Source organism: Lathyrus oleraceus, chromosome 2 (assembly GCF_024323335.1).
Source record: "Lathyrus oleraceus cultivar Zhongwan6 chromosome 2, CAAS_Psat_ZW6_1.0, whole genome shotgun sequence".
NCBI lineage: Eukaryota > Viridiplantae > Streptophyta > Magnoliopsida > Fabales > Fabaceae > Lathyrus > Lathyrus oleraceus.
In genome coordinates, this window is record NC_066580.1 from 338,105,173 (window position 1) to 338,131,408 (window position 26,236).

General features: G+C 39.4%; 2 protein-coding genes and 1 long non-coding RNA gene across 3 annotated transcripts; 2 read left to right on the forward strand and 1 right to left on the reverse strand.

The window, feature by feature from the left end:
- The first annotated feature begins 426 nt into the window (after window positions 1-426).
- On the forward strand, window positions 427-12,448 carry LOC127123120 (disease resistance protein RGA2). Its single transcript, XM_051053377.1, has 3 exons — window positions 427-1,215; window positions 1,350-1,890; window positions 10,485-12,448. Exons 1-3 carry the CDS (start codon window positions 580-582, stop codon window positions 12,446-12,448), a joined length of 3,141 nt encoding a protein of 1,046 aa, XP_050909334.1. The 5' UTR covers window positions 427-579.
- A 409-nt stretch (window positions 12,449-12,857) lies between these two features.
- Window positions 12,858-14,596, reverse strand: LOC127119399 (uncharacterized). Its single transcript, XR_007802799.1, has 2 exons — window positions 14,450-14,596; window positions 12,858-14,358 (listed from the first exon to the last, which is right to left on the reverse strand). It is a non-coding gene; the product is annotated as an uncharacterized LOC127119399 (long non-coding RNA).
- A 2,875-nt stretch (window positions 14,597-17,471) lies between these two features.
- LOC127123121 (uncharacterized) lies at window positions 17,472-18,111 on the forward strand. Its single transcript, XM_051053378.1, has 2 exons — window positions 17,472-17,817; window positions 17,927-18,111. The coding sequence occupies exons 1-2, from the start codon at window positions 17,472-17,474 to the stop codon at window positions 18,109-18,111; spliced, it is 531 nt and encodes a 176-aa protein (XP_050909335.1).
- The last annotated feature ends 8,125 nt before the right edge of the window (window positions 18,112-26,236 follow it).

Genomic DNA, 26,236 nt, shown 5'->3' on the forward strand with positions numbered 1-26,236 from the left:
AAAACATCGTTTGAGTTACTTCACTATATAAGGAATGCACTTGTTTCATTCCAAATTACTATCATCACGTCATTTTTCAATCATACAAATCTTCTATTATTGGAATTAATACATGTTTGTATTTAAATCTGCTATTATTATGGATGTGTCGGTGTGTTCTTTTCTTACTATTTCTTCCTAATATATAACCATTAGTATCTTTTAATTTCGCAAACTATTACAACGTGGAACATTCAACTTGTTGATTTTTTTTCTTCATTCCGATTGTTGAACCAAATATATAAAATTTGGAAATTTAGCCGGCAAAGCTTATAAAACCGCTAAATCAAATGAAATGTCAATATGTACATGATCAAGTTTCAGACCTGTTTCCTTTTCTCTCTGTTTGTTTCCTTTCCTAAACTTTCACTTCTCATTTCTCTGTCTCTTCTACTCAATAATACTGCCTCTAATGTTGACTTGACAAAGTCTATCCAAAAACATCTCCTACCATTTGTTAATAATCTTGTTTTGTCATAATACATCTTCATTTCTTAACCAAACACAAACAAACTTCTTCTTGAGTTACAAATTTGAAACATGGCTGAGGCTGTGCTTGAACTTGTGCTTCACAATTTGAACTCACTCATTCAGAAGGAGATTGGCTTATTTCTTGGTTTTCATCAAGACTTTAATAGGCTTTCCAGCTTGCTGACAACAATCAAGGCTACTCTTGAAGATGCCGAGGAGAAGCAATTCAGTGACAGAGCTATCAAGGATTGGCTTCTTAAGCTCAAAGATGCTGCTCACGTCCTCGACGACATCTTGGACGAGTGTGCCACTCAAGTGCTGGAGATGGAGTCTAAAGGACTGTCACACAAGGTACAAAGCTCTTTCCGATTCTCTTTTCATCCAAAGAATGTCGCTTTCCGTTACAAAATGGCTAAGAAAATGAAGAGGATAAGAGAGAGGTTAGATGAAATCGCTCAAGAAAGGAGCAAGTTTCATTTGATGGAAATTGTTAGAGAGAAGAGAAGTGGAGTCCTTGAATGGCGTCAAACTACTTCAATCATTACTCAACCTCAAGTCTACAGAAGAGAACAAGATAAGGACAGAATCATAAACTTTTTGGTAGGCGATGCTTCTAGTTTCAAGGATTTGTCTGTTTATCCAATAGTTGGTCTTGGTGGACTTGGAAAAACAACACTTGCCCAACTTATATTCAATCATGACAAGGTAGTCAGTCATTTTGAGCTGAGAATCTGAGTATGTGTTTCGGAAGATTTTAGTTTGAAGAGAATAACAAAAGCCATCATTGAATCAGCAGCTGGCCATGCTTGTCAAGAACTGGATCTTGAGCCATTACAAAGAAAACTTCTAGATTTGCTGAAAGGAAAAAGTATTTGCTTGTGCTAGATGATGTATGGGATGATGAACAAGTGAATTGGCAGAGGTTGAAATCTATATTGGTGTGTGGGGGAAAAGGCGCATCAATTTTGGTCACCACTCGTCTTCTAAAGGTTGCAGCAATCATGGGAACAATACCCCCTCATGATTTATCAATCCTATCAGACACTGATTGTTGGGAATTGTTGAAACAAAGAGCCTTTGGACCAAATGAGGAAGAGAGGGAAGAACTTGTGGCCATAGGAAAGGAGATAGTAAAGAAGTGCGGGGGAGTGCCTCTTGCGGCAATGGCATTAGGAAGTCTGTTGCGTTTCAAAAGAAAGGAAATAGAGTGGCTCAATGTCAAGGAAAGCCAGCTATGGGAATTACAAGGTGAAGATCATGTCATGTCTGCCTTAAGATTAAGCTATTTGAATTTTCCAGTAAAATTGAGACCGTGTTTTGCCTTGTGTGCACTGTTTCCCAAAGACGAAATCATAGACAAGAAATTTTTGATTGATCTTTGTAACACCCTTCTAAAATACCCCAAATATTTAAATAAAACAACAAATATATACATCAGAGTAAAGGTGCAATTAAGGGTGTCACACAATCACTTCACACCATTCATCATAATAATTGTCATGCTCTTTTATTAATTCAAAACATAAAGCATTTGCACAATACGCAGCGGATAGAAATCAAATCAATCATGCAAAACATGTAACACATTACATGTAAAATGGTTCACAACCAACAATAAAACATTTAAAACATCCCGTCCCGATGTTACATCTATCAGAGCATGACCCACTAAGGAACTACACTAGACTCCAAGCACTAGCTCCTACTCAATCACTGCTCGTTACCTGAAAAATAGTTGTAAGGGTGAGTTCCTCAATCGATATAATAAGCATTATAAAATATCATGTCATGTTAAGTAATTTAACACATTAATCACCCTAATCACATCACACATTCAGTCACGGCACATCAACTCAAACATCATACTCAATATCAACACAAACACACGTATAATATTGGAATACATCCATTCATATTATACGCCATACATATATTATGCAATGAGACTCCATGCATGCGGTACCGACTATTTGTGAACATATAGTTCAACCTCACCGTCCAAATCCAGGCACGGCTACCAAGCCCACTAGTCCCACTCATTTGAGACCTAGTGACTCACTCACTAATTCCTCACCATGGGAATTAGCTACCACCCCAAGGGCTATGATATGCACGCTAATTCACCTAGCATGCAAACATCAACAACAGTCCATAATGACTAACTCACTAATTCCTCACCATGGGAATTAGCTACCACCATAAAGGCCACAATATGCATGCTAAATCACCTAGCAATGCAACATCATCAACAATAATTCACAATGGACACATGCTCACACTCTAAGCCATAATCAGTCCATTCACAATAGCATACATAATATATATAATCACAACATTATGCACACTATCACACATCATCAATATAATTACCACAGAATCATATTATGTAATGCCACATAATCAATCACAGTATTAGCACACTCTACTAATACCCCCCCCCCTGCTCAAAACGACGGGAAATGATCCCTATTATATCATACATCAGCTAAATTGCATTACCCAGCTGAACAACCAAAAACTGCACAACAACAGCCCAGAAAAATCACAAATCTGCCCATACGCGTATTGCCTAGTCCCATACGCGTATGGCCCATCTCCTGACCAATTCCCATACGCGTAACACCATCTCATACGCGTATGCTACGCGTATCACTTCCCCATACGCGTACCAACAGAGACCAAACCACGTTCAAAACATCATCTTCCTCATCCATACGCGTATTGCCTAGTGCCATACGCGTACCAGACCATCTCATACGCGTATTGCCTAGTGCCATACGCGTATGACCAGAAACCAGATTTCCAGATCTGCTATGGTCTTCTCTGCTACGAGATCTATCCAATTCAACCTTCCACAGTCCAATTTTACACAGTAATCGTTCATATCATCTAACACGAATCATACCCTATTCGATTTCACAAATTCTAACATCATTACATCTAATTCCTACGAATTTCCTTCGATTATAATCCAGATTTCGTTCATCCAAAAGTTCACAATTTCACCATGCATCATTCAAATCAGAGGCAAATCAATGGTTTATCACTACCCATTACATATTATCCCATAATACCCATTAAACGATGATAAACCCCCCTTACCTGAGTTAATCCGGCAAATCTCTGAGCTTCAAGCTTTTCCTTCCTTTAACCCTTGTTCTCTGGCTCTTTGCCCTTTTCCCTTTTCCACTTTAGAGTCGTTTTTCTGTTTTCACGTGAAAATCTCTTTTTACCAAATGGGACCTTTTCTAATTCCAACTTTTATTCCAATAATAATAATAATAATAATCCAATAATAATAATAATCCCAATATTAATCCAATTATTTAATTAAATTAATAAATATATTATTAACTTAATTTAAATAATTATCTTATTTTTATCGGGGTGTTACAACTCTCCCCCATTAAAAGAGTTTTCGTCCTCGAAAACATACCTCAAGCGAATAACTCTGGATAGGACTCCTTCATCTGACTCTCAAGTTCCCAAGTCACATTGCCACCTGCTGGTCCTCCCCAAGCTACCTTTACCAAAGCAATCTCTTTACCCCGCAACTGCTTCAACTCTCGATCCTCGATCCTCATAGGTGATGTTTCAACAGTCAGGTTATCTCTCACCTGTACATCATCTACTTGGACTACATGTGACGGATCATGAATGTACCTCCTCAACTGAGACACATGAAAAACCTCATGCAAATTCGCAAGCGACGGCGGTAAAGCGATACGATAGGCTACCTCCCCTATCCTCTCCAAAATCTGATAAGGACCAATAAATCGAGGTGTCAACTTCTTCGACTTCAAAGCTCGACCAACCCCAGTTATCGGAGTAACACGAAGAAACACATGATCTCCCTCTTGGAACTCAAGTGACTTCCTCCTCTTGTCGTGATAACTCTTCTGACGACTCTGAGCAATCCTCATCTTCTCCTGAATCATCTTAATCTTTTCCGTAGTCTGTTGAACAATCTCCGGTCCAACCACAGCACTCTCACCGGACTCATACCAACATAAAGGTGTCCGACATCTCCTACCATACAAAGCTTCAAACGGTGCCATACCAATGCTCGAATGAAAACTATTGTTGTAGGTAAACTCAATCAAAGGTAAATAACAATCCCAAGCACCTCCTTTTTCCAAAGCACAAGCCCTCAAAAGATCCTCTAGTGACTGAATCGTCCTCTCAGTCTGACCATCAGTCTGCGGATGATATGCAGAACTCAATCTCAGCTTAGGTCCCAAAGCCCTCTGCAAACCTTCCCAAAACTTCGATGTAAATCTAGGATCTCTGTCCGAAACAATACTCGACGGAATACCATGCAAACTTACAATCTTCTCAATATACAACTCAGCTAATCTCTCTAACGGATAATCCATTCTGATCGGAATGAAATGAGCCGATTTTGTCAATCTATCAACAATCACCCAAATAGCTTCAAAATTCTTACTTGTCCTCGGTAAACCAGAAACAAAATCCATACTGATACTATCCCACTTCCACTCTGGAATAGCCAACGGTTGCATTAGCCCAGATGGCTTCTGATGCTCAATCTTTGACTTCTGACAAGTCAAACAAGAATAAACAAAACTCGCAATTTCTCTTTTCATTCCCGGCCACCAAAATAACTTTTTCAAATCATGATACATCTTCGTAGCTCCAGGATGAATACTCAGGCCACTACGATGTCCTTCCTCAAGAATACTCTTCTTAAGTTCGGTAACATCCGGAATACACACCCGATTACCAAATTTCAAAACACCATTCTCATCAACTCTGAATTCACCACCTTGACCTTGATTTACTAAAGTCAACTTATCAACCAAAAGCACATCGGATTTCTGACCCTCTCTAATCTCATCCAGAATACCACTCGTTAACTTCAACATTCCCAATTTAACACTATTGTGAGTACTCTCACACACCAAACTCAAGTCTCTAAACTGCTCAATTAAATCCAATTCTTTAACCATTAACATAGACATATGCAATGATTTCCGACTCAATGCATCAGCCACTACGTTTGCTTTACCCGGATGGTAATTCAAACCAAAGTCATAATCCTTCAGAAACTCTAACCATCTCCTCTGTCTCATATTCAGTTCTTTCTGATCAAACAAATACTTTAAACTTTTATGGTCACTGAAAACCTCAAATCTTGACCCGTACAAATAATGCCTCCACAACTTCAGAACAAAAACCACAACTGCCAACTCTAAATCGTGCGTCGGATAGTTCCTCTCATGAACCCTCAGTTGTCTCGAAGCATAAGCTATAACCTGCTTATTCTGCATCAAAACACCACCTAAACCCAACAATGAAGCATCACAGTAAACCTCAAATAGTTCCGACGAACTCGGTAATATCAAAATAGGAGCAGTAGTTAACCTTCTCTTTAACTCTTGGAAACCCTCTTCACATTTTGAGTCCCAAACAAACGCTTGCCCCTTTCTAGTCAACATCGTCAACGGTAACGCCAATTTAGAAAATCCCTCAATGAACTTCCTATAATAACCAGCCAGACCAAGGAAACTTCGAATCTCAGCAACAGACTTAGGAGCTTCCCACTTAGACACCGCTTCTATCTTAGAAGGATCAACAGCAACACCACCTCTTGAAATCACATGACCAAGAAAACTAACCTCTTCTAACCAAAATTCACACTTAGACAGTTTAGCAAATAACTTCTTTTCTCGTAGAACTCCTAAAACCACTCTCAAATGCTCAGCATGCTCTTCTTCAGATTTTGAATACACCAAAATATCGTCAATAAACACCACAACAAACTTGTCTAGGTACAGATGGAAAATCCTATTCATATACTCCATAAATACCCCAGGCGCATTAGTCACACCAAAAGGCATTACAGAATACTCATAATGTCCATACCTTGTTCTGAAAGCAGTCTTCTGAATATCCTCAGTTTTTAAACGTATCTGATGATAACCCGATCTCAAATCTATTTTGCTGAACACACTCGCACCAACCAACTGATCCATCAAATCATCAATGCTCGGCAAAGGATACCGATTCTTGATCGTCACTTTATTCAGTTGCCTGTAGTCCACACACAACCTCATAGTACCTTCTTTCTTCTTAACCAATAACACTGGTGCACCCCACGACGACACACTCGGACGAATGAATTTCTTATCCAACAGATCTTCCAACTGACTCTTCAATTCAGTTAACTCAACAGCAGACATACGGTACGGAGCCATCGATATCGGCCTAGTACCGGGTACCAACTCAATCGAGAACTCAACTTCACGCTCTGGTGGCAATTCATTCACTTCTTCAGGAAACACATCAGGAAAATCACACACCACGGCCAGATCGCAAATCACCAGTTTATCTTTAGCTTCCAAAGTCGCTAACAGCATAAACAACTCTGCCCCATCTGCTACTGCCTCATTCACTTGCCTCGCTGATAGAAACAAACTCTTTCCTTCCTCAATCTCAGGAAAGATCACAGTCTTATCAAAACAATTGATATAAACTCGGTTAAACACCAACCAGTTCATACCCAGGATAACATCAATCTGCACTAGTGGAAGACACACTAGGTCCATCCTAAAGTCTCTACCAAAAATACTCAAAGGACAATTCAAACAAACTAAAGTAGTAGTCACTGAACCCTTCGCAGGAGTATCAATCACCATACTTCCATGCATCTCAGATATCTCTAATTTAAGTTTCACAGGACAATCCAAAGATATAAAGGAATGAGTCGCACCTGTGTCAATAATAGCTACAAGAGGAAAGCCATTAATATAACACGTACCTCGGATCAAACGATCATCTGCAGAAGTCTCAGAATCCGATAAAGCAAAGACCTTGCCTCCCGACTGATTCTCTTTCTTCGGCTTAGGACACTGTGGACTGATATGACCCACCTCTCCACAGTTGAAACAAGTTACAGTCTTCGACCGGCACTCTGCAGCCAAATGACCACCTTTTCCACACTTAAAACACTTCCTCTCAGCACTGGTACACTCATGGATACGATGTCCAGCCTGACCACATCTGTAACACTTAGCAGGGGCACTGGAGTCTCCCCCACTAGGCCTCTTCATCCCACTCTGTCTCTGGAAACCTTTGCCAGCTGCATACAGTTTCCCACGATCATTCTGATTCTTGCCTTTCCTATCAATCCTTTGCTGATAGCTCTCTGCTCTAGCCTTGGTATCCTGTTCAAAAATCCTGCAACAGTCAACCAAGTCAGAAAACACTCTAATCCGCTGATACCCAATAGCCTGCTTGATCTCGGGACGCAACCCGTTCTCAAACTTCACACATTTCGAAAATTCCCCAGTAGCCTCATCATAGGGAGTGTAATACTTCGACAGCTCTGTGAACTTAGCAGCATACTCAGTAACAGACCGATTACCCTGCTTCAATTCCAAGAACTCTATCTCTTTCTTTCCTCTAACATCCTCTGGAAAATACTTCCTCAGGAATCTCTCTCTGAACACAGCCCAAGTGATCTCAGCATTCCCAGCAGATTCCAACTCAGTGCGGGTAGCAACCCACCAATCATCTGCTTCTTCTGACAGCATATGCGTACCGAACCTGACCTTCTGGTTATCGGCACACTCAGTCACTCGGAAGATCCTCTCGATTTCCTTCAACCACTTCTGAGCGCCATCTGGATCGTATGCTCCCTTGAACATTGGAGGATTGTTCTTCTGGAACTCACTCAGTTGACGAGCAGCTCCCATTCCCACAACATTCAGATTTCCTCCAAGTACTCCAGCTAGCATACCCAGAGCCTCAGCAATCGCAGCATCGTCTCTACCTCTTCCAGCCATTCTATTCTGAAAACTCAACAAGCTAAAACAATAAGTACTGATAGGGTTACACAACACCTATCCCGTACAGGGGAACAGAATAATTACGACTCGACTCGACCGACTATGCTCTGATACCACTAATGTAACACCCTTCTAAAATACCCCAAATATTTAAATAAAACAACAAATATATACATCAGAGTAAAGGTGCAATTAAGGGTGTCACACAATCACTTCACACCATTCATCATAATAATTGTCATGCTCTTTTATTAATTCAAAACATAAAGCATTTGCACAATACGCAGCGGATAGAAATCAAATCAATCATGCAAAACATGTAACACATTACATGTAAAATGGTTCACAACCAACAATAAAACATTTAAAACATCCCGTCCCGATGTTACATCTATCAGAGCATGACCCACTAAGGAACTACACTAGACTCCAAGCACTAGCTCCTACTCAATCACTGCTCGTTATCTGAAAAATAGTTGTAAGGGTGAGTTCCTCAATCGATATAATAAGCATTATAAAATATCATGTCATGTTAAGTAATTTAACACATTAATCACCCTAATCACATCACACATTCAGTCACGGCACATCAACTCAAACATCATACTCAATATCAACACAAACACACGTATAATATTGGAATACATCCATTCATATTATACGCCATACATATATTATGCAATGAGACTCCATGCATGCGGTACCGACTATTTGTGAACATATAGCTCAACCTCACCGTCCAAATCCAGGCACGGCTACCAAGCCCACTAGTCCCACTCATTTGAGACCTAGTGACTCACTCACTAATTCCTCACCATGGGAATTAGCTACCACCCCAAGGGCTATGATATGCACGCTAATTCACCTAGCATGCAAACATCAACAACAGTCCATAATGACTAACTCACTAATTCCTCACCATGGGAATTAGCTACCACCATAAAGGCCACAATATGCATGCTAAATCACCTAGCAATGCAACATCATCAACAATAATTCAAAATGGACACATGCTCACACTCTAAGCCATAATCAGTCCATTCACAATAGCATACATAATATATATAATCACAACATTATGCACACTATCACACATCATCAATATAATTACCACAAAATCATATTATGTAATGCCACATAATCAATCACAGTATTAGCACACTCTACTAATACCCCCCCTGCTCAAAACGACGGGAAATGATCCCTATTATATCATACATCAGCTAAATTGCATTACCCAGCTGAACAACCAAAAACTGCACAACAACAGCCCAGAAAAATCACAAATCTGCCCATACGCGTATTGCCTAGTCCCATACGCGTATGGCCCATCTCCTGACCAATTCCCATACGCGTAACACCATCTCATACGCGTATGCTACGCGTATCACTTCCCCATACGCGTACCAACAGAGACCAAACCACGTTCAAAACATCATCTTCCTCATCCATACGCGTATTGCCTAGTGCCATACGCGTACCAGACCATCTCATACGCGTATGACCAGAAACTAGATTTCCAGATCTGCTATGGTCTTCTCTGCTACGAGATCTATCCAATTCAACCTTCCACAGTCCAATTTTACACAGTAATCGTTCATATCATCTAACACGAATCATACCCTATTCGATTTCACAAATTCTAACATCATTACATCTAATTCCTACGAATTTCCTTCGATTATAATCCAGATTTCGTTCATCCAAAAGTTCACAATTTCACCATGCATCATTCAAATCAGAGGCAAATCAATGGTTTATCACTATCCATTACGTATTATCCCATAATACCCATTAAACGATGATAAACCCCCCTTACCTGAGTTAATCCGGCAAATCTCTGAGCTTCAAGCTTTTCCTTCCTTCAACCCTTGTTCTCTGGCTCTTTGCCCTTTTCCCTTTTCCACTTTAGAGTCGTTTTTCTGTTTTCACGTGAAAACCTCTTTTTACCAAATGGGACCTTTTCTAATTCCAACTTTTATTCCAATAATAATAATAATAATAATAATCCAATAATAATAATAATCCCAATATTAATCCAATTATTTAATTAAATTAATAAATATATTATTAACTTAATTTAAATAATTATCTTATTTTTATCGGGGTGTTACAATCTTTGGATGGCTAATGGTTTTATTTCATCTAATGGAATGCTGGAAGCAGAAGATATTGGCAATGAGGTGTGGAATGAGTTATATTGGAGATCATTTTTTCAAGATATTGAGAAAGATGGTATTGGTGAAATTGAAAAATTTAAAATGCACGACCTTGTTCATGATCTTGCTCAATCTATTGCAGAAGAGGTTAGTTGTTACATTCCAGAACCAAGCCTATCTAAAAGAATTCGCCACCTCTCAACTTATGGTGAGAAATCATCTGGGATAGTCGGTTCAGTACAGTTGCATGGAATCAAATTATTGAGGACCTTTTTAATGCGTCAATACAATTGTTTGCCACCTCAAGTACTAAAATGTTATTCTTTACGAGTACTTGACCTCCAAAGAATGATAGAGTTGCCATCTTTGATTTTTCATTTGAAACATTTGAGATACTTGAATCTTTCTTACGGACAATTCAAAACTCTTCCAGAATCCTTATGCAAGTTATGGAATTTGCAGATTTTAAAGTTAGATTATTGTTTCAGACTTGAAAGGTTGCCTGATAGGTTGGTCCAGTTGAAAGCTCTACAACATCTATCTTTAAAGGATTGTTACTCATTATTAAGCTTGCCTCCCCATATAAGGAAGTTGGCTTCCCTACAAACATTAACCATGTATGTAGTTGGCAAGGAGAAAGGGTTTCTTTTGGCGGAACTAGGACAAATGAATCTTATCGGAGACCTTTCCATTAGTCACTTGGAGAGAGTTAAAAGTGTCATGAATGCCAAAGAAGCTAATATGTTGAGAAAGCACGTGAACAATTTGAAATTGTCATGGGAGAGAAATGAAGAGACCCAATTACAAGAAAACGTTGAAGAGATTTTTGAAGTGCTTGAACCTCAAACCAAAAAACTTCAAAGTCTGAGAGTGAGAGGATATACAGGTGCCTATTTCCCACAATGGATGTCTAGTTCCTCTCTAAACATTTTAACTTATCTAGAACTTGTGAATTGCCAAAGTTGTTTACACCTTCCAGACTTGGGGAAACTTCCTTCTCTAAAGAATCTAATAGTATCTAACATGAGTCATGTAAAATACCTAAATGAGGAGGATTCATGCAATGGTGGAGTTGCAGGAGGTTTCACAAAACTAGAAAAATTGGAACTAAAGGAGTTGCCGAACCTGGTAAAGTTATCAAGGGAGGATAGAGATAACAACTTTTCTTGCCTTTCAATACTTCAAATTACAGAATGTCCTGTATTGTTGGAATTGTCTTGCCTTCCATCTCTCAGTGAATTATGTGTCCGAGGGAAATGCAGCCCACATTTACTAAGTTCAATTCATACACTCCATACTCTTGAAATCCTTCATTTCAAATATCATAAAGAGCTAAGTTTATTTCCAGATGGGATGCTAAGAGACCTCCCTTCTCTTAAGATTTTTGATATTGATGGTCTTTCAAAACTTGAGCAACTTCCAACTGATACCAATAACACTAATGTTATCCAAGCAATACATATTAGTGGTTGCGAGAATCTCAAGTCATTGGCAGATGAAGTATTACATGGATTGCACTCTCTTAAGACATTGAGTATTAGATACTGCCAAAAGTTCAACCTATCACAAAGTTTTCAATACCTCACTTGTCTTGAGAATTTGATAATCAAGAGTTGCCCAAAAATAGAAGGTTTGCATGAGGCATTACAACATATGTGTGCTCTTCAATCTTTGTCATTGTGTAATCTTCCGAACCTGGCATCCTTACCTGACTGGTTAGGAAACCTAGTCTTGCTACACAATTTGAATATTTATAATTGTCCAAAACTGACATGTCTTCCCATGAGCATTCAACGCCTTACTAATCCGAAACATTTGAGAATTCACGGTTGCAGTGAATTAGAGAAACGGTGTAAAGAGAACTCTGGTGAGGATTGGCACAAAATAGTTCACGTTCAACACGTCGAAGTAAAAGACCATGGAATGATCATTGGAAGAGCTTATGAATCTTATGGTTTTCAGTTCTAGCCAAAGTGAATAAGAAATATAGGTTACTTCATTTAGTTTCTTTTCAAAACTGTTGTTTTTTATTTATCAAGAATTGCAACCTTATGAAACAACACATACATGGCCTATAAATACATTATTCGGAATTCGAAAATCATAACACAAAAGTCTATCATCTTCACACAAAATTCCAGATTTCATTTTCCTTACATTCGAGTTTTCATCGGTCTTGTGCAAACTCAAGTATAAGTTAAATTATTCTGAGTATTCCTACGTTCCAGCTCTAAGACATTTGAGAGTATTTGAAATACTTACAAGAAAAGTGATTCATTCACGATTCTAGCCTTAACCCATTTGATTTAAATTAATTTTCTAGAATAATGGTTACCAAGGTTTTAGTTTCAAGCATAAAAGAGAGGAACTCAAGATATAACACAAGAAAAATCAGTATTATGATATATTAGAATTGCAGAAAACAAAATTTCATCAATAAAAAGAAGATATTTCTACAAGACAATGTATGGTGTGTTTATATATACACAAGGCAAGGAAAACGTGAAAAAATAAAGAATAAGTCAAGGCAAAACTAAATAACAATAAAGGACTATTTATGATTTAATACTCCCTCACAAGCTGGACTATGCAAAGTCAAAAGGCCAAGCTTGAGAAGAAAAGTATAAAATGAAGGATTGGCTAGAGGTTATATGAGTACGTCGGCAATTTGAGCAGTAGAAGGAATATGACAGAGCTTGATGATTCCAGATCCCAGCTTTTCGCGAATGAGATGGCAATATATCTCTATATGTTTTGATCGTTCGTGAAAAGTTGGATGTATGCAAGATACGCAGCTGATTGATTGTCACGGTAGAGGGAAGTGGGTTTGGGAAAAGTGATGCGGAGATCCTTAAACAAGTAATGCAGCCATTGCACTTCGCAGGTGAGGTTGCCTTGGGCGCGATACTCAGCCTCGAAACTGGAGCGAGAAATTGTTGTTTGTTTCTTGGACTTCCAGGAGATTAATGATTTGCCTAAGAAGATGGCAATGCCCGTGACAAATATGTGCGTCCTTGGCAAGTAGCCTAGTCGCGATCTACAAAACCTGAAAGGGATGAATCAGTAGCAGCAGGATAAAATAAGCCCAGAGCTGGACTGGTTTTTAACTATTGTAATCTACACAAAGCTGCCTGATAGTGAGTGATAGTCAGGTTTGAAACAAACTGGCTGACTTGTTAGACAGCAAAGGAAATGTCCGACCACGTGGTTGTTAAATAAGTAAGCTGTCCTATAAGTCTACGATATTGCGTGACATCCAGATACGGTTGTGAAGTATCGGAGTGTAGTGGAAGAGATGAGTTGTAAGGGGTAGGAGAGAGTTTGGATACCTATTTTATTGAGTAAGTCTAGAGTATAGTCACGTTGGTTAATGAAAGTACCAGTTTGAGAGCGAGCTACTTCGAGACCAAGGAAGTATCGAAGGGGGCCCAAGTCTTTGATACGGATTTGGTGATGAAGTAAGCTTTGACATATTGGATTTCTGGGAGATAATTACCTGTTAAAACTATATCGTCGACATAAACAAGTAAAGCCGTAAAGGTATTATCATGGCATTTGGTAATTAGCGAATAATCAGCATGTGAATGATTATAACTTAGAGATATTAAGGATTCAGACAACTTGAAGTACCATTTGCGGCTGGCTTATTTAAGGCCATAGAGACTCTTATTAAGTTTGCAAACCTGTGAGGGGGAAGAGGAATGGAAGAGATCGTAACATTGAGGAAGTGCCATATAGACGTCCTCGTGTAAATCCCTGTGTAAGAAGGCGTTATTAACGTGTAGTTGTTCGAGATGCCAGCATTTGATGGAAGCCAAAGCGAGTAATCCACTCCTTCGAGTTGGGTGTAACCTTTGGCGGCTAAGCGCGCTTTGTACCTGTCAATAGAATCGTCAGCAAGATATTTAATGCAATATACCCATTTGCAACGAATAGGAGTTTTGTTAGGGGGAAGAGAACAAAGGGTACATGTGTTGGTATCCTCAAGAGCCTTTAATTCAGTCTGCCTAGCCTGAAGCCAACAAGCATGCTTGGTTGCTTGGTTAAAGGTGGTGGGTTCAGGTATGGATGAAAGGGATAAGCAAAAAAAATTTGTAGGCAGTATTGCAGTTGTCATAAGAACGGAGGATATGGGGAAGGAAGCTTGAGGTGCAGGATAGGAAGATTGGTCAGATTTAAGGAGGTTACACTGATAGTTATACAGGTAGGAGGGTTGTTTGGTTGGTTGAGTGGAGCGCCTAAGGGGAGTAGGTTGAGGTAGGGCAGTTGGAGAGTTGGGTTCTGAGGTGGCAGAAAGGTCATTGGCAGAAGGATTATTTGATAAAATAGGTTGAGGAAGGGTGGGTGTAGAAGGGTGATCATGTGGAGGATCATCTTGAGGTTGAATAGGTGGGGATGCAACAAAAGCAATAGGTTCAAGATCAGTGGGATCGTGATTAATGATGTATGGTGGGGGAAGAGAGAAATGGTCATTGGAAGTGGAGAAGTGGTAGCAAAGCTCATAAAAGCAAACATTCTTGGAAACAAGAAATTTATTAGTAGACAAATCATATAGTAAATAACCCTTAGTGCCTTCTTAATAACCTAAAAACACGCAGTTGTGTGCACATGGATCAAATTTAGTGCGGTTTTGATGGATAGTGGAGGCATAGGCCATGCATACAAAGGTTTTAAAATAAGTATAATCAGGTATTTTGTTATATAAGAGATAAAAAGTTGTTTACACCTTCCAGACTTGGAGAAACTTCCTTCTCTAAAGAATCTAATAGTATCTAACCTAAGTCATGTAAAATACCTATATGAGGAGTCATGGAATGGTGGAGTTGCAGGAGGTTTCACAAAACTAGAAAAATTGGTACTAGAGCAATTGTTGAACCTGTTAAAGTTATCAAGGGAGGATAGAGATAACATGTTTTTGTGCCTTTCAATATTTGAAATTACGGAATGTCCTATACTGTTAGAATTGCCTTGCCTTCCATCTCTCAGTGATTTGCTTGTACAAGCGAAATGTAGCCAACATTTACTAAGTTCAATTCATAAACTTGGTAGTCTTGAAAAACTTAGTTTCAAGAATTATAAAGAGCCAAGTTTATTTCCAGTTGGGATGCTAAGAGACCTCACTTGTCTAAAGAATCTTCAATCTTTATCATTGGGTAAACTTCTAAACCTGGCATCCTTACCTGACTGGTTAGGAAACCTAGGCTTGCTTCACAAACTGGAGATTTCTAATTGTTCAAAGTTGACATGTCTTCCCATGAGCATTCAACACCTTACTAATATGAAAACTTTGGAAATTTACAATTGCAGTGAGTTAGAGAATGTTATAGAAATATTTACCATATAGTTTTACATTTTACAGTTTGTAATTTCCTTTCAATTAAGTGGGTCATGCCTCTAGAAGCTTTGCTAACACAATTCCTTTAGAATATTCCGCTTTTTTCGGAAAAGTTGTAACCAATTCCATTTCATATTGCCTTGCTGCAGAATGGAAAAAGTACAGCATTCAATCAATTAAAAATTATCTTTCTTCACTCTACTTATTTCTCTTTGGTTCATTCATAACGAGTGTTATGCGATTAACACTCCTGTGTTGAGCTAGGAGAGTTAATGGTTCGTCCCTAACAATCCAAGTTGTATCAATTAGTATCACGAGATCCGATCTGGAGTTGGTAACACGCATAAGTTTACTTGACAGTGGTAGCACGCATAATTTTTTGGATTTGGAAATGGCTAGGAAGCTTGGCTGCAAATTAGAGGCTATCACACCTTTATCTATTACAGGAGGTGGTGGTCACCAACCTGAGGCTCCCTAGATTTGCAGAAAATTTCAATGGTCCATTCAACAAATAGTTTTTGTCACTGATGTCATTGTTCTTCCACTGGTTTGTTGTGATTTAATTCTAGGCATACAATGGTTGAAATCCTTGGGTCCTATCCTTTGGGATTTAGATCGTTTGCACATGGAATTTTCTGTTAAAGGCAAGAAGATTAGTCTTAGAGGTGCTAAGACTCCTGGAGTTCAACTTATCTCCAACGACGCCTTATCTATGAATTGTGTTTTTTTGGCTATGGATGTGCCACACCCTCAACTGATCATTCCTTCCAACTTGCCATTTATTGAATACTGCTGCAGTTAATTCTGTTATGCTTGTGGAAATTCAACAACTTCTTGAAATGTTTCCAAACATTTTTAAGGAGCCACAACAACTTCCTCCTAAGCGTGATGGCTTTGATCATAAGATTCCTTTGTAAGAAGGTACTATACCTTTTAATTTACATCGTTATCGGTATTCTGTGTGAATAGGAATTAGTTTATTCATAAATTAAGGGTTTGTTCCTAGAATAAGGGAAACAAATCAGAAATTGATTTATTCGCATTAAATATAATTAATTAGTGTAATTACTTGTATAATTCTGTAACCTCTATATATACCAGAAATAATAATGAGAGAGGGATGAAACCTATTTTCCTGACATGGTATTAGCCTCGCGATCAAACATGTGATTTTCTGGTTCTGATCGAGTTTTGTTGTTCATCGTTTATGGGTCTCTGATCGATCAACGTGGAATTTGTTTCGTGGAGATTTCATCGTGATTCTAGGGTTAGGGCTTCGGTTTGTTTTGCGATCCTTTTCCCAAATCGTGATTCTCGATCGTGTTTAGTTTTTTTTTCGGTTGCAATTTTGATTTTTTTTTGTTCTTGGATGTTCTTGGTTTGAGATTCTTGATCGTGATTATCTTTTGATTCTGCCGCTTCTTCAAAATCGCATTTGCTTTGTTTGTGGATTATGGATTGTTCGGTTCGTGGATTATCTTGGTTATCTTCTTGTTGCACTGTTTGTGGATTGTGGACACTATACTGTTCGTGGAGTATTTGGTTTGTTTACTGTTGCTGGATTATTATTATAATCATAATAATTATTATAATAATTATTATTATTATAATAATTTATCAATTAGTGAGCTTGAATCTTGTTGCATACTAACTTAGATGGCTTCCGAAAAAGAAAGAGATAATTTTTGTGTCCGTTTTACCGGCAAAAATTATTCGGCATGGGAATTTCAATTTAAGATGTATGTTAGAGGAAAGGGATTATGGAGTCACTTAGATGATGTTTCTAAGGCACCGAGGAAGAAAACTGCTTTAGATGTGTGGGAAACTAAAGATTCTCAAATCATCACTTGGATTCTCAACAGTATTGATCCTCAGATGATCAATAATTTGCGCTCTTTTTCAACTGCTCAAGAAATGTGGAATTCTTTGAAGCGCATTTATAACCAGGATAATTCGGCAAAACGGTTTCAGTTAGAGCTAGACATAGTCAACTATAAACAAGGTGACTTGTCTATTCAAGAATACTATTATGGTTTTCTAAATCTCTGGACAAAAGACTCCACTATTATACACCAGCGGGCGAGATCAATTTCTCATGAAACTTCGTTTAGAATTTGAGGTTGTCAGAGGTGCTTTGCTAAATAGGAATCTTGTTCCTTCTTTGGATACTTGTGTTGGTGAACTTCGCAGGGAAGAACAACATCTGCTTACTCAAGGAACTATGTCTCGTGATTGTGTTAGCTCTAATCATTTATCTTTTGCTAGTAATAGTGTTTTGAACTCTTATGAGGATTGACATAGAAAATTGGGCCATCCAAATTCATTTGTTTTGTCTCATTTATTTAAAACTGGTTTGTTGGGAAATAAACATGTTTGTACTGCTTCTATTTCATGTTCTGTTTGCAAATTGGCTAAAAGTAAAACACTTCCTTTTCCATCAGGTGCTCATCGTGCCTCCACTTGTTTTGAGATGATTCATAGTGATGTGTGGGGAATGTCTCCTGCAGCATCTCATGCTCACTATAAATATTTTGTCACATTTATTGATGACTACAGTCGTTTTACTTGGATATATTTTCTTCGATCTAAGTCTGAAGTGTTCTCTATGTTTCAGAAGTTTTTGACATATGTTGAAACTCAATTTCAAGAAAGTGCGAAAAATTTTTGATCTGACTATGGAGGTGAGTATATATCTCATGAGTTTCAGGAGTACCTTCAACAAAAAGGGATCTTATCTCAACGATCTTGTCCCAATACCCCCCTGAAATTCTGGTAAAGTCAGAGTTCAGATGTTCTACTCCAAGTCATGACATCTGATCCAACATTGTCACTAAAACAGCAAGATAGTTATACAATTAAAATCCAGGTATTATGCATCTTGAATACAGCAGCCTTTCATCCACATGAGGGGAAACTACATCAGAGTTTGAGTTTTGCCAGGTATTATGCAGCGGAAATCATAATACAACTCAACCTATGACCACACACTTCACCAGATCAGCCTCCAAGAACATACCAAGTTTGAATATGTTTCAATACTAGCACAGTTGTACCACATAAAGGCCAATTGCCAACCTCCAGAGCCAGGTACACATAGTTCCTGTCATGAATAGTCCAACCACCTACTTCAAGGGACCATTCATGGGAATCACAGAACCTTCCACAGGTTCCACCAACAGTACTGACATAACTCCTTGCAAGATACCAGAAAGTATCACCCATGGATCTCATCCAGAAACAGAACATGATGCCTGCTCTGATACCAATTGAAATTCTGGTAAAGTCAGAGTTCATATGTTCTACTCCAAGTCATGACATCTGATCCAACATTGTCACTAAAACAGCAAGATAGTTATACAATTAAAATCCAGTACTAATGTGCACACATTCACAGATGTCACGACATCTGCTACTATATCACCATAGTAAGGAAGAACACCCAGTTCTTTCCATCTGGCACAAAGACACAGCAGAGATCAAACATAGCACTTACTTGTGTTGACCCTGCACAGTTATCAGCATGATGTCTCAACATTGATTTGAACATCACCTGTTACAGCATTACAGGTTGACCTTATTTTATAACAGACATAATTATAATGTGCAGAAGGTACAAACACAAGTAATTGTTAACCCAGTTCGGTGCAACATCACCTACTCTGGGGGCATACCAATCCAGGAAGAAGATCCACTATCAGCAGTATTAATTCAGAGTTAAACTCCCCCGTTTACAACTCTTCACTTAATCCCTACCCAATGCAATCTATACCTAGGAACTCCTAGATAGAAACCTCCAGTTATCACTACAATTACAATGTAATTCTAAACAACTTGAACTTGCTTCACAACTTCGTTCAAGACCATAACAAACTCTTACCTACAGGTTTTGAGTTACAAATAATCTCATGCCTTCGAGCACTGAGAAACACATGGTAACCTTCCCACAGGTTGGGAGGTTTACCTCACACACACCCCTAATTTTTCATTGTTTGAGGCTTACAAAACCTAGGTTACAATCTGCTATTTATAACCTAAACACCCAACTGGATTTGGGCCTTGTACTTGTATTTCCTAAAATTAAGGTTAGGCAAGTTAACCTAATTTCCACATATTAGGGTGCTAACAAATAGGCTATTTGTTAGGTCTATTAATTGTAGCTCAGTTGTTTCTTTCCTGGATTTTAGATCAGCTGTTGACTCCCTAATGAATAGCATGAGAGAACTGCTGAAACAGAAAAACTGAACAACCTACAATTTAGCATATGCTGTCAGGAATGAATGTCGTAACATTCAGTTTGACGTCCAGAACATAGGCCATATGTTAACTCTGTTATTCTCCTGAAAACCAGTCTGAAAGAAATACTGAGCTGTAATAAATACTGAACTATACCAAAAAAACTAACTGGCCTATAATTCAGTATCTGCTGTCAGGAATGAATGTCGTAACATTCAGTTTGACATCCAGACACTAGGCTATGTGCTAGGTCTGTTATTCTCCTGAAAAACAGCCTGAGATAAATACTGAACCATAATAGAAAAACCAACTAGCCTATAGTTCAGTATCTGCTGTCAGGGATGAATGTCATAACATCCAGTTTGACATTCAGTAAATCCTGTATTGAATGACTGTCATAACAGAACAGAAAATCAGCCTGAACTAAATACTAAACTATGATAGAAAAACTGATTAGTCTATAATTCAGTATCTGTTGTCAGGGATGAATGTCATAACATCCAGTTTGACATTCAGTAAATCCTATATTAGCTAATCCTGCAGCATACTACTTAAGCATGTCATGACATCAGTCAAGACATCTAAGTACAGTAGCTGTTTTAACATAAAATGCAGCCAATCAAAAACATCTACAAACTCCCCCTTTGGCAAATTTTTGGCTAAAACAACTTGGCATCATGTCATACCCCAAAATTTTCCCGTCAATATTACAAGGCATTTTTCAAGGCACTCCAACTTATTCTGCAAGGCACTGACCTTAAAGGAACAAAAGCCCAGCTCACAACAGACCCAATCTAGAAAAAGGCCCGAACTAGCTTGCTCGCTAGGCGAGCAACTCCTTCGCCTAGCGAAGCATGCGAATACCAGAATTATTGGGCTTCATTCTGAGCCCATTAGGTCACAGATGGCCTGCTCGCTAGGCGAGCATATCCTTCGCCTAGCGAACCCTTCGCTACACGCTCGCCTAGCGAAGTTTGCGAATATCAGAATTTTTGGGCTTCATTCTGAGCCCATTAGGTCACAACAAGGGCATTATAAATAGCCAAGCTTCAGTCAGAAAGAGGGGGGAGGAAAAACAGACGAAGACGGACGGAAACCCTGGCATAGAAACCCTGGAGATCAACTTAGAATATTCCGAGTAAAGAAACCCTGAAGGCCGCTCATCCGCGCCGAAGCTACCGCCGCCCAACTCCATCCGATACCAAGAGTGATCAGTCCTCTCAACATCGCAGCTCAGTTGCAAACAGGTTTGTGCATCACTACTGTTTTATGCTTTTAATCGGTAATCTCTACATACATAGGGCATCATGATTAAAGTTTGGGATATGTAATTTGATTTCACATGTGAATTTAAGTATGCCTGAATATCTTGAATGTTTGTCCATGTTATTCCTGTAATTAAATGCCATAAAGTTCAGGTTCCGGAGATCATGCTGCTGTCAAATTCAAAACCCGTAGCCGCTCGCTAGCACATCGCTAAGTGAGCCTGTAGCGAGCACTCGCTAAGCCTTCGCTAGGCGAAACAGGAGCGAACGGGACAGTGGCTGTTTTGTTTCTTTTCTATTCTGCCTTATGTCTATCTAACCAAGATTTATTATAATTCTGCATCATTTGGCCTGACCCTATGACTGTTGTGTTTACTTTATGGTGCAATTTTCAATTGTACTTTATCTCGATGTTCTAACCCGTGTGCTGAATTGTGTAAAGGCTTACATATTCCCGAGGAAACGGCCGGCTAGGTATTCCACCTTATGTGTGGGATACCCTTGTGGAGATTCATCCTAAATTACCTAGCTGATTTTAATGTATTGATTTCATCAATTTTAATGTGGACCTAATTATCTAATTGATTACGGCTATCTAATTAATTCTAAAACTTTGCCTTTAAATAAGTGATCTTGGACCTCTCTTTGTTACCCTACGATATTACGGTATTATGGTCATGTCCCGCGAATATGGGGATACACTTAGCAAAGACCCTTCGGTTAAATCATCATAGTCCCTCGAACGTTGCCTTTGTCCCTCGATGACCCTTCGGTGTAGCCTACGGTTAAATGATGATCGTCCCTTCGAATGCTAAGGTATCCTCACAACTGTTGCCTTCAATGACCAATCGATGACCCTACGATGACCCTTTTACATCCAAAGGATAAAACTACTTACTCCTCAATAGTAAGGACAGTTTTATCCTCATAAGGATAGGAAATGCCCGTAAAGACCTTGGATAGGTATAAGTCTTAATTGCTTATTCATAACCTAAAATATTTCTCACACTCCACACCTTTCAAAACATCTTTTAGAAAATCACCACTTGGTATACATTCATACTAGAATCATTACCGAGTTATATTTTTCTAAACAACTTTCAAAACTAAACGAGATAACCACTTTGTATACATTCATACAAGAATCATTACAAAGTTAAATTCTCCTTTTCAAAACCTTTCCTAAACATGTCTCAAACACTTTTTTCCAGCTAGAAAAAAACATAAATGATTGAGCAATTAAGAGCCCATGGATAACCATGGATACAAAGGGTGCTAACACCTTCCCTTTGTATAATGTACCTCCCGAACCTAAGAATCTAAATTAAGGTCTTTCCTGTTCTTTTCCACCTTTCCTTATTGGATAAAAGAAAAGTCGGTGGCGACTCTTGCTATCCGCGACATTGCGATTCAAAGCAAAACACCTAAAGTCAGTTCACCGTATGACAGAACTGGTGACTCTGCTGGGGACTACAAAGAGAGGTCACCTTAAAAAATCATTTATGTTTTAAATTGTTCCTTCTTTTAAGGGTATTGTTGAGTGAAAGGTCCTACACCCGGATCTAGTGTACCTTAGGTAAGTAGCAATAGATCATCGCGACTATCCGGCGTATACTGGAATGGTTAAAATGATGGCTACGGTTAATGTGACACTTTGGGTGTCCTGATGTTCCTCATGTTTACTTGAGGAAAATTTGGCTTCCGCGTGGTGTCATCAAAGCATTAACCAGACCTTTAGAACCCTAATTGACTCATCCTAGCCATTAGAAAGTAGTGAGATAACTGGCTTCGGTTCCGACTGAGGTTGGTTGAGACTCGATACTACACTCTTTGAGATTGGACTTTAAGGAAATTTTGGTCAACCACTTGGTGTTGCACTGAAGTGGACTTAAGGAAAGGTCGATGATTTGAGATCCTTCTAGAACCCGGTTACTAATCTAGGACAGGTTGAACCAACCAAACTTCAGTGGGGAGGGTACTTACCTATGGAACTCATGCAAGCCTTAAAACTTAGGGATGATTGTTGTGTGACTTATTTGGGCTTGTTATTTATTCAACATCATAACATCATAACATCATAACATCCTAACATCATGGCATTGTACTAACCATTTCAAGGACTTTAAACATTGAAAACATTTCATACATTGCATAGCATGACATAACATTGCATAACATGTACTCTAAAGGGATCAATGTTCTCACGGTTTTCCTCCAAACAGAAAAATGGACCTCGAGCAAACTCTCAAAGATCTCCATGCTCAGAATGCTCAACTCCAGGAGATGATCTTGAACTTATCCAAGGGGCAGGAAGAACTGAAGGCTCTCTTGCTCGAGAAGAAAAAGGACCAGAAATCTGTGAGTCACATTAACCCGGGAAGAAGGCAGTTTACGAAGATCAATATGACTTTAGCACAAGCACTGCAGGGTATGCTAAAAGCAAATTTAATTACCCTCAGAGATCCTCCTGCAAAACCCAACACTACTTCTCCTAGTTATAATCCCAACGCCAGGTGTGCATATCACTCCGATAGCCCCGGGCACGATACAAACGATTGTTGGTTGTTGAAGAACAAGATTCAGGATATGATCGACGCTGGGGAATTTGAATTTGATCCTCCGGAGACTCCTAATGTCATCACTGCTCCTCTGCCTAATCATGACAAAACTCTTAATGCTATAGAGGATGCTGACAGCGATTGCGACCTGGATAGCTGGGTCTACCCAACATTTGGTGACGGACTCAATAATTGGAAAGCTGAAGACACTATCCCGATTTCCTTTAGCCAGGAGTAATTGTTATTGCTATTTCTGTGTTTCAAAGCATTGTGTCTATACCCGGGGCATAATAGCTAATTTTAAGGGTTTGTCATTTTCATAAGCATATTTACATTCAATAAATCAATGGACTTTTTGCATTCAAATATTGTGCTCTTTATCTTTCTTGTCATCTTCCAAGCAAGCTATGTTTTCTTGCACACACTCACGTAACAAATTGCGTATCCATATCCACTCTGGATCCTGTTGATAATAGTTCCACTACTGTTCACTATGACTTTGGAAATCCGATCTACCAAGCCGAGGATGGAAGTGAGGAAGATTGTGAAGTCCCTGGAGAACTTGCCAGACTGGTACTACAAGAAGAAAAGACCATACAACCGCATGAGTGTCGCATCCGCGAAAAACAACCGGCGGGCTGAAACAAAAAAACAACACAGAGCCGCCACTGCGCGTTATTTATCCCAAAATAGGGAAAGGAAACGCTCAGAGAAACCTGGAAAGGAAATGGTCTCGCGACCAAAGAGAAAGGGTAAGGGAGTCGGTTACGCAAGGGGAAGGTATTAGCACCCCTCACGTCCGTCGTACTCGACGGGATCCACGCTCTAAGAAAAGAAAAGGTTGCTAAAACACCACACACACACGCACCGAAGACAACACGGGTGGGGTTAAGAGGAAGAGAGCTCGATAGGACATCGCATCTTATGCCTACGTATCTCGTCTGGAACGAGAATCAGAGCTGCCGTAGTTCGGCTCACGCACGCCAAACAAGACACACACACCCACAGGCAAACCTGGAACCCGACAACCACTCGATGGAATTACGTCAGCTTCCGAACCAAACAAACACAATCAGGATACGTACAGCCAATCGCTGGGCTTACGTCCATATCCTGACACACAAGAATATAACAAGCAAACACACACAAAAAGAAAAAAAGTGCCCGGAGAGACCTCGCACGGTCTCCTGCCTACATACCTCGTCTGGCACGAGGATCAGGGCGATGTAGTTCCCCCGAAAGGGAAAGAAAATCTAGCCAGAAACCAAGGGGAGACACACTACCAGGGAGTTGTACTCGAGCCTAGTGTTATCATGCATCATTGCCCTACGTTGTGGTTTCTACCTACTTGCACAACTGCAAGCTAATCCTATCCAGGAAAACAAGCATACAAGCATACAAGCAAACAGAGCAAACAAATATTCACAAAGCACACACTATAACCAGTCAAGTGGGGCTCAAACAATGGGTTTGACTGCCGAAGCAAGTCATCTGTACATGGGTAGTATTCGCTCTTAACCTTGCCATTGCGGGGCTAAGGTGAAGCAGATGAAAGGTGAGTGAAGATTAGACTTCACAGCTCTTATCCCTGACCAGGGAGAGCTTCAGACAAAGGAGCGTGGGTCCAGAATGGGGGGACCCTTCTATGCTCAAGACTCTGACTCGATTGTGCAACAACACAAGATCTTGGGTTTGTGTCCCAATGCATCAACACACAGCCGTGTGAGCAGAGGGACGACTCAACAGAATAGTGGGGGATAGATTGCATATCCCTTTGATCCACCAATTGCCTCATAGAGGTCTTTACCTGCTTGGGCACAAATGTAAACAACCACAAACATCGTCTCTTAAGGAGGACTTCAGACAGTTGCCTGGCCAAGTAACAGGCCAGGTCTTCCAGACTACATGAAGAATAGAAGTCCTACCTCAATTGGTTTAAAAACCAAGCAGCAGCAAGCAAGTTCTTAAAGAACTGTAAGCAACTTAATGTACCTGAAATCAATCAAGTATCATCAGTACTCAGACAGACAAACAGTAAACAACAAATGTTAATCTATACAGACAACATAAGTCAATGCACACAAGTGCAAGCTATAAGCCCAAGCTCAAGCCTCACAACCTACAAAACAAAGACATGTTATTGGACAACATCAAACAAATTCAATTTTCAATTTCCATTTCTCTCCTCAAGCCTTTTGCACTTTTAACCTGAAAATCCAAACCAAATGTGAGAAACTAGACCACTAGGCCAAGCCTAGGGTCCAAATGGGATAAAAAATTCTAAACAGCAAGTGCAACTCATCCAAAATCATATTCAAACAAATCAAAAGCAAATGCAATTGGTCCCATGCTCATATCCTTCACC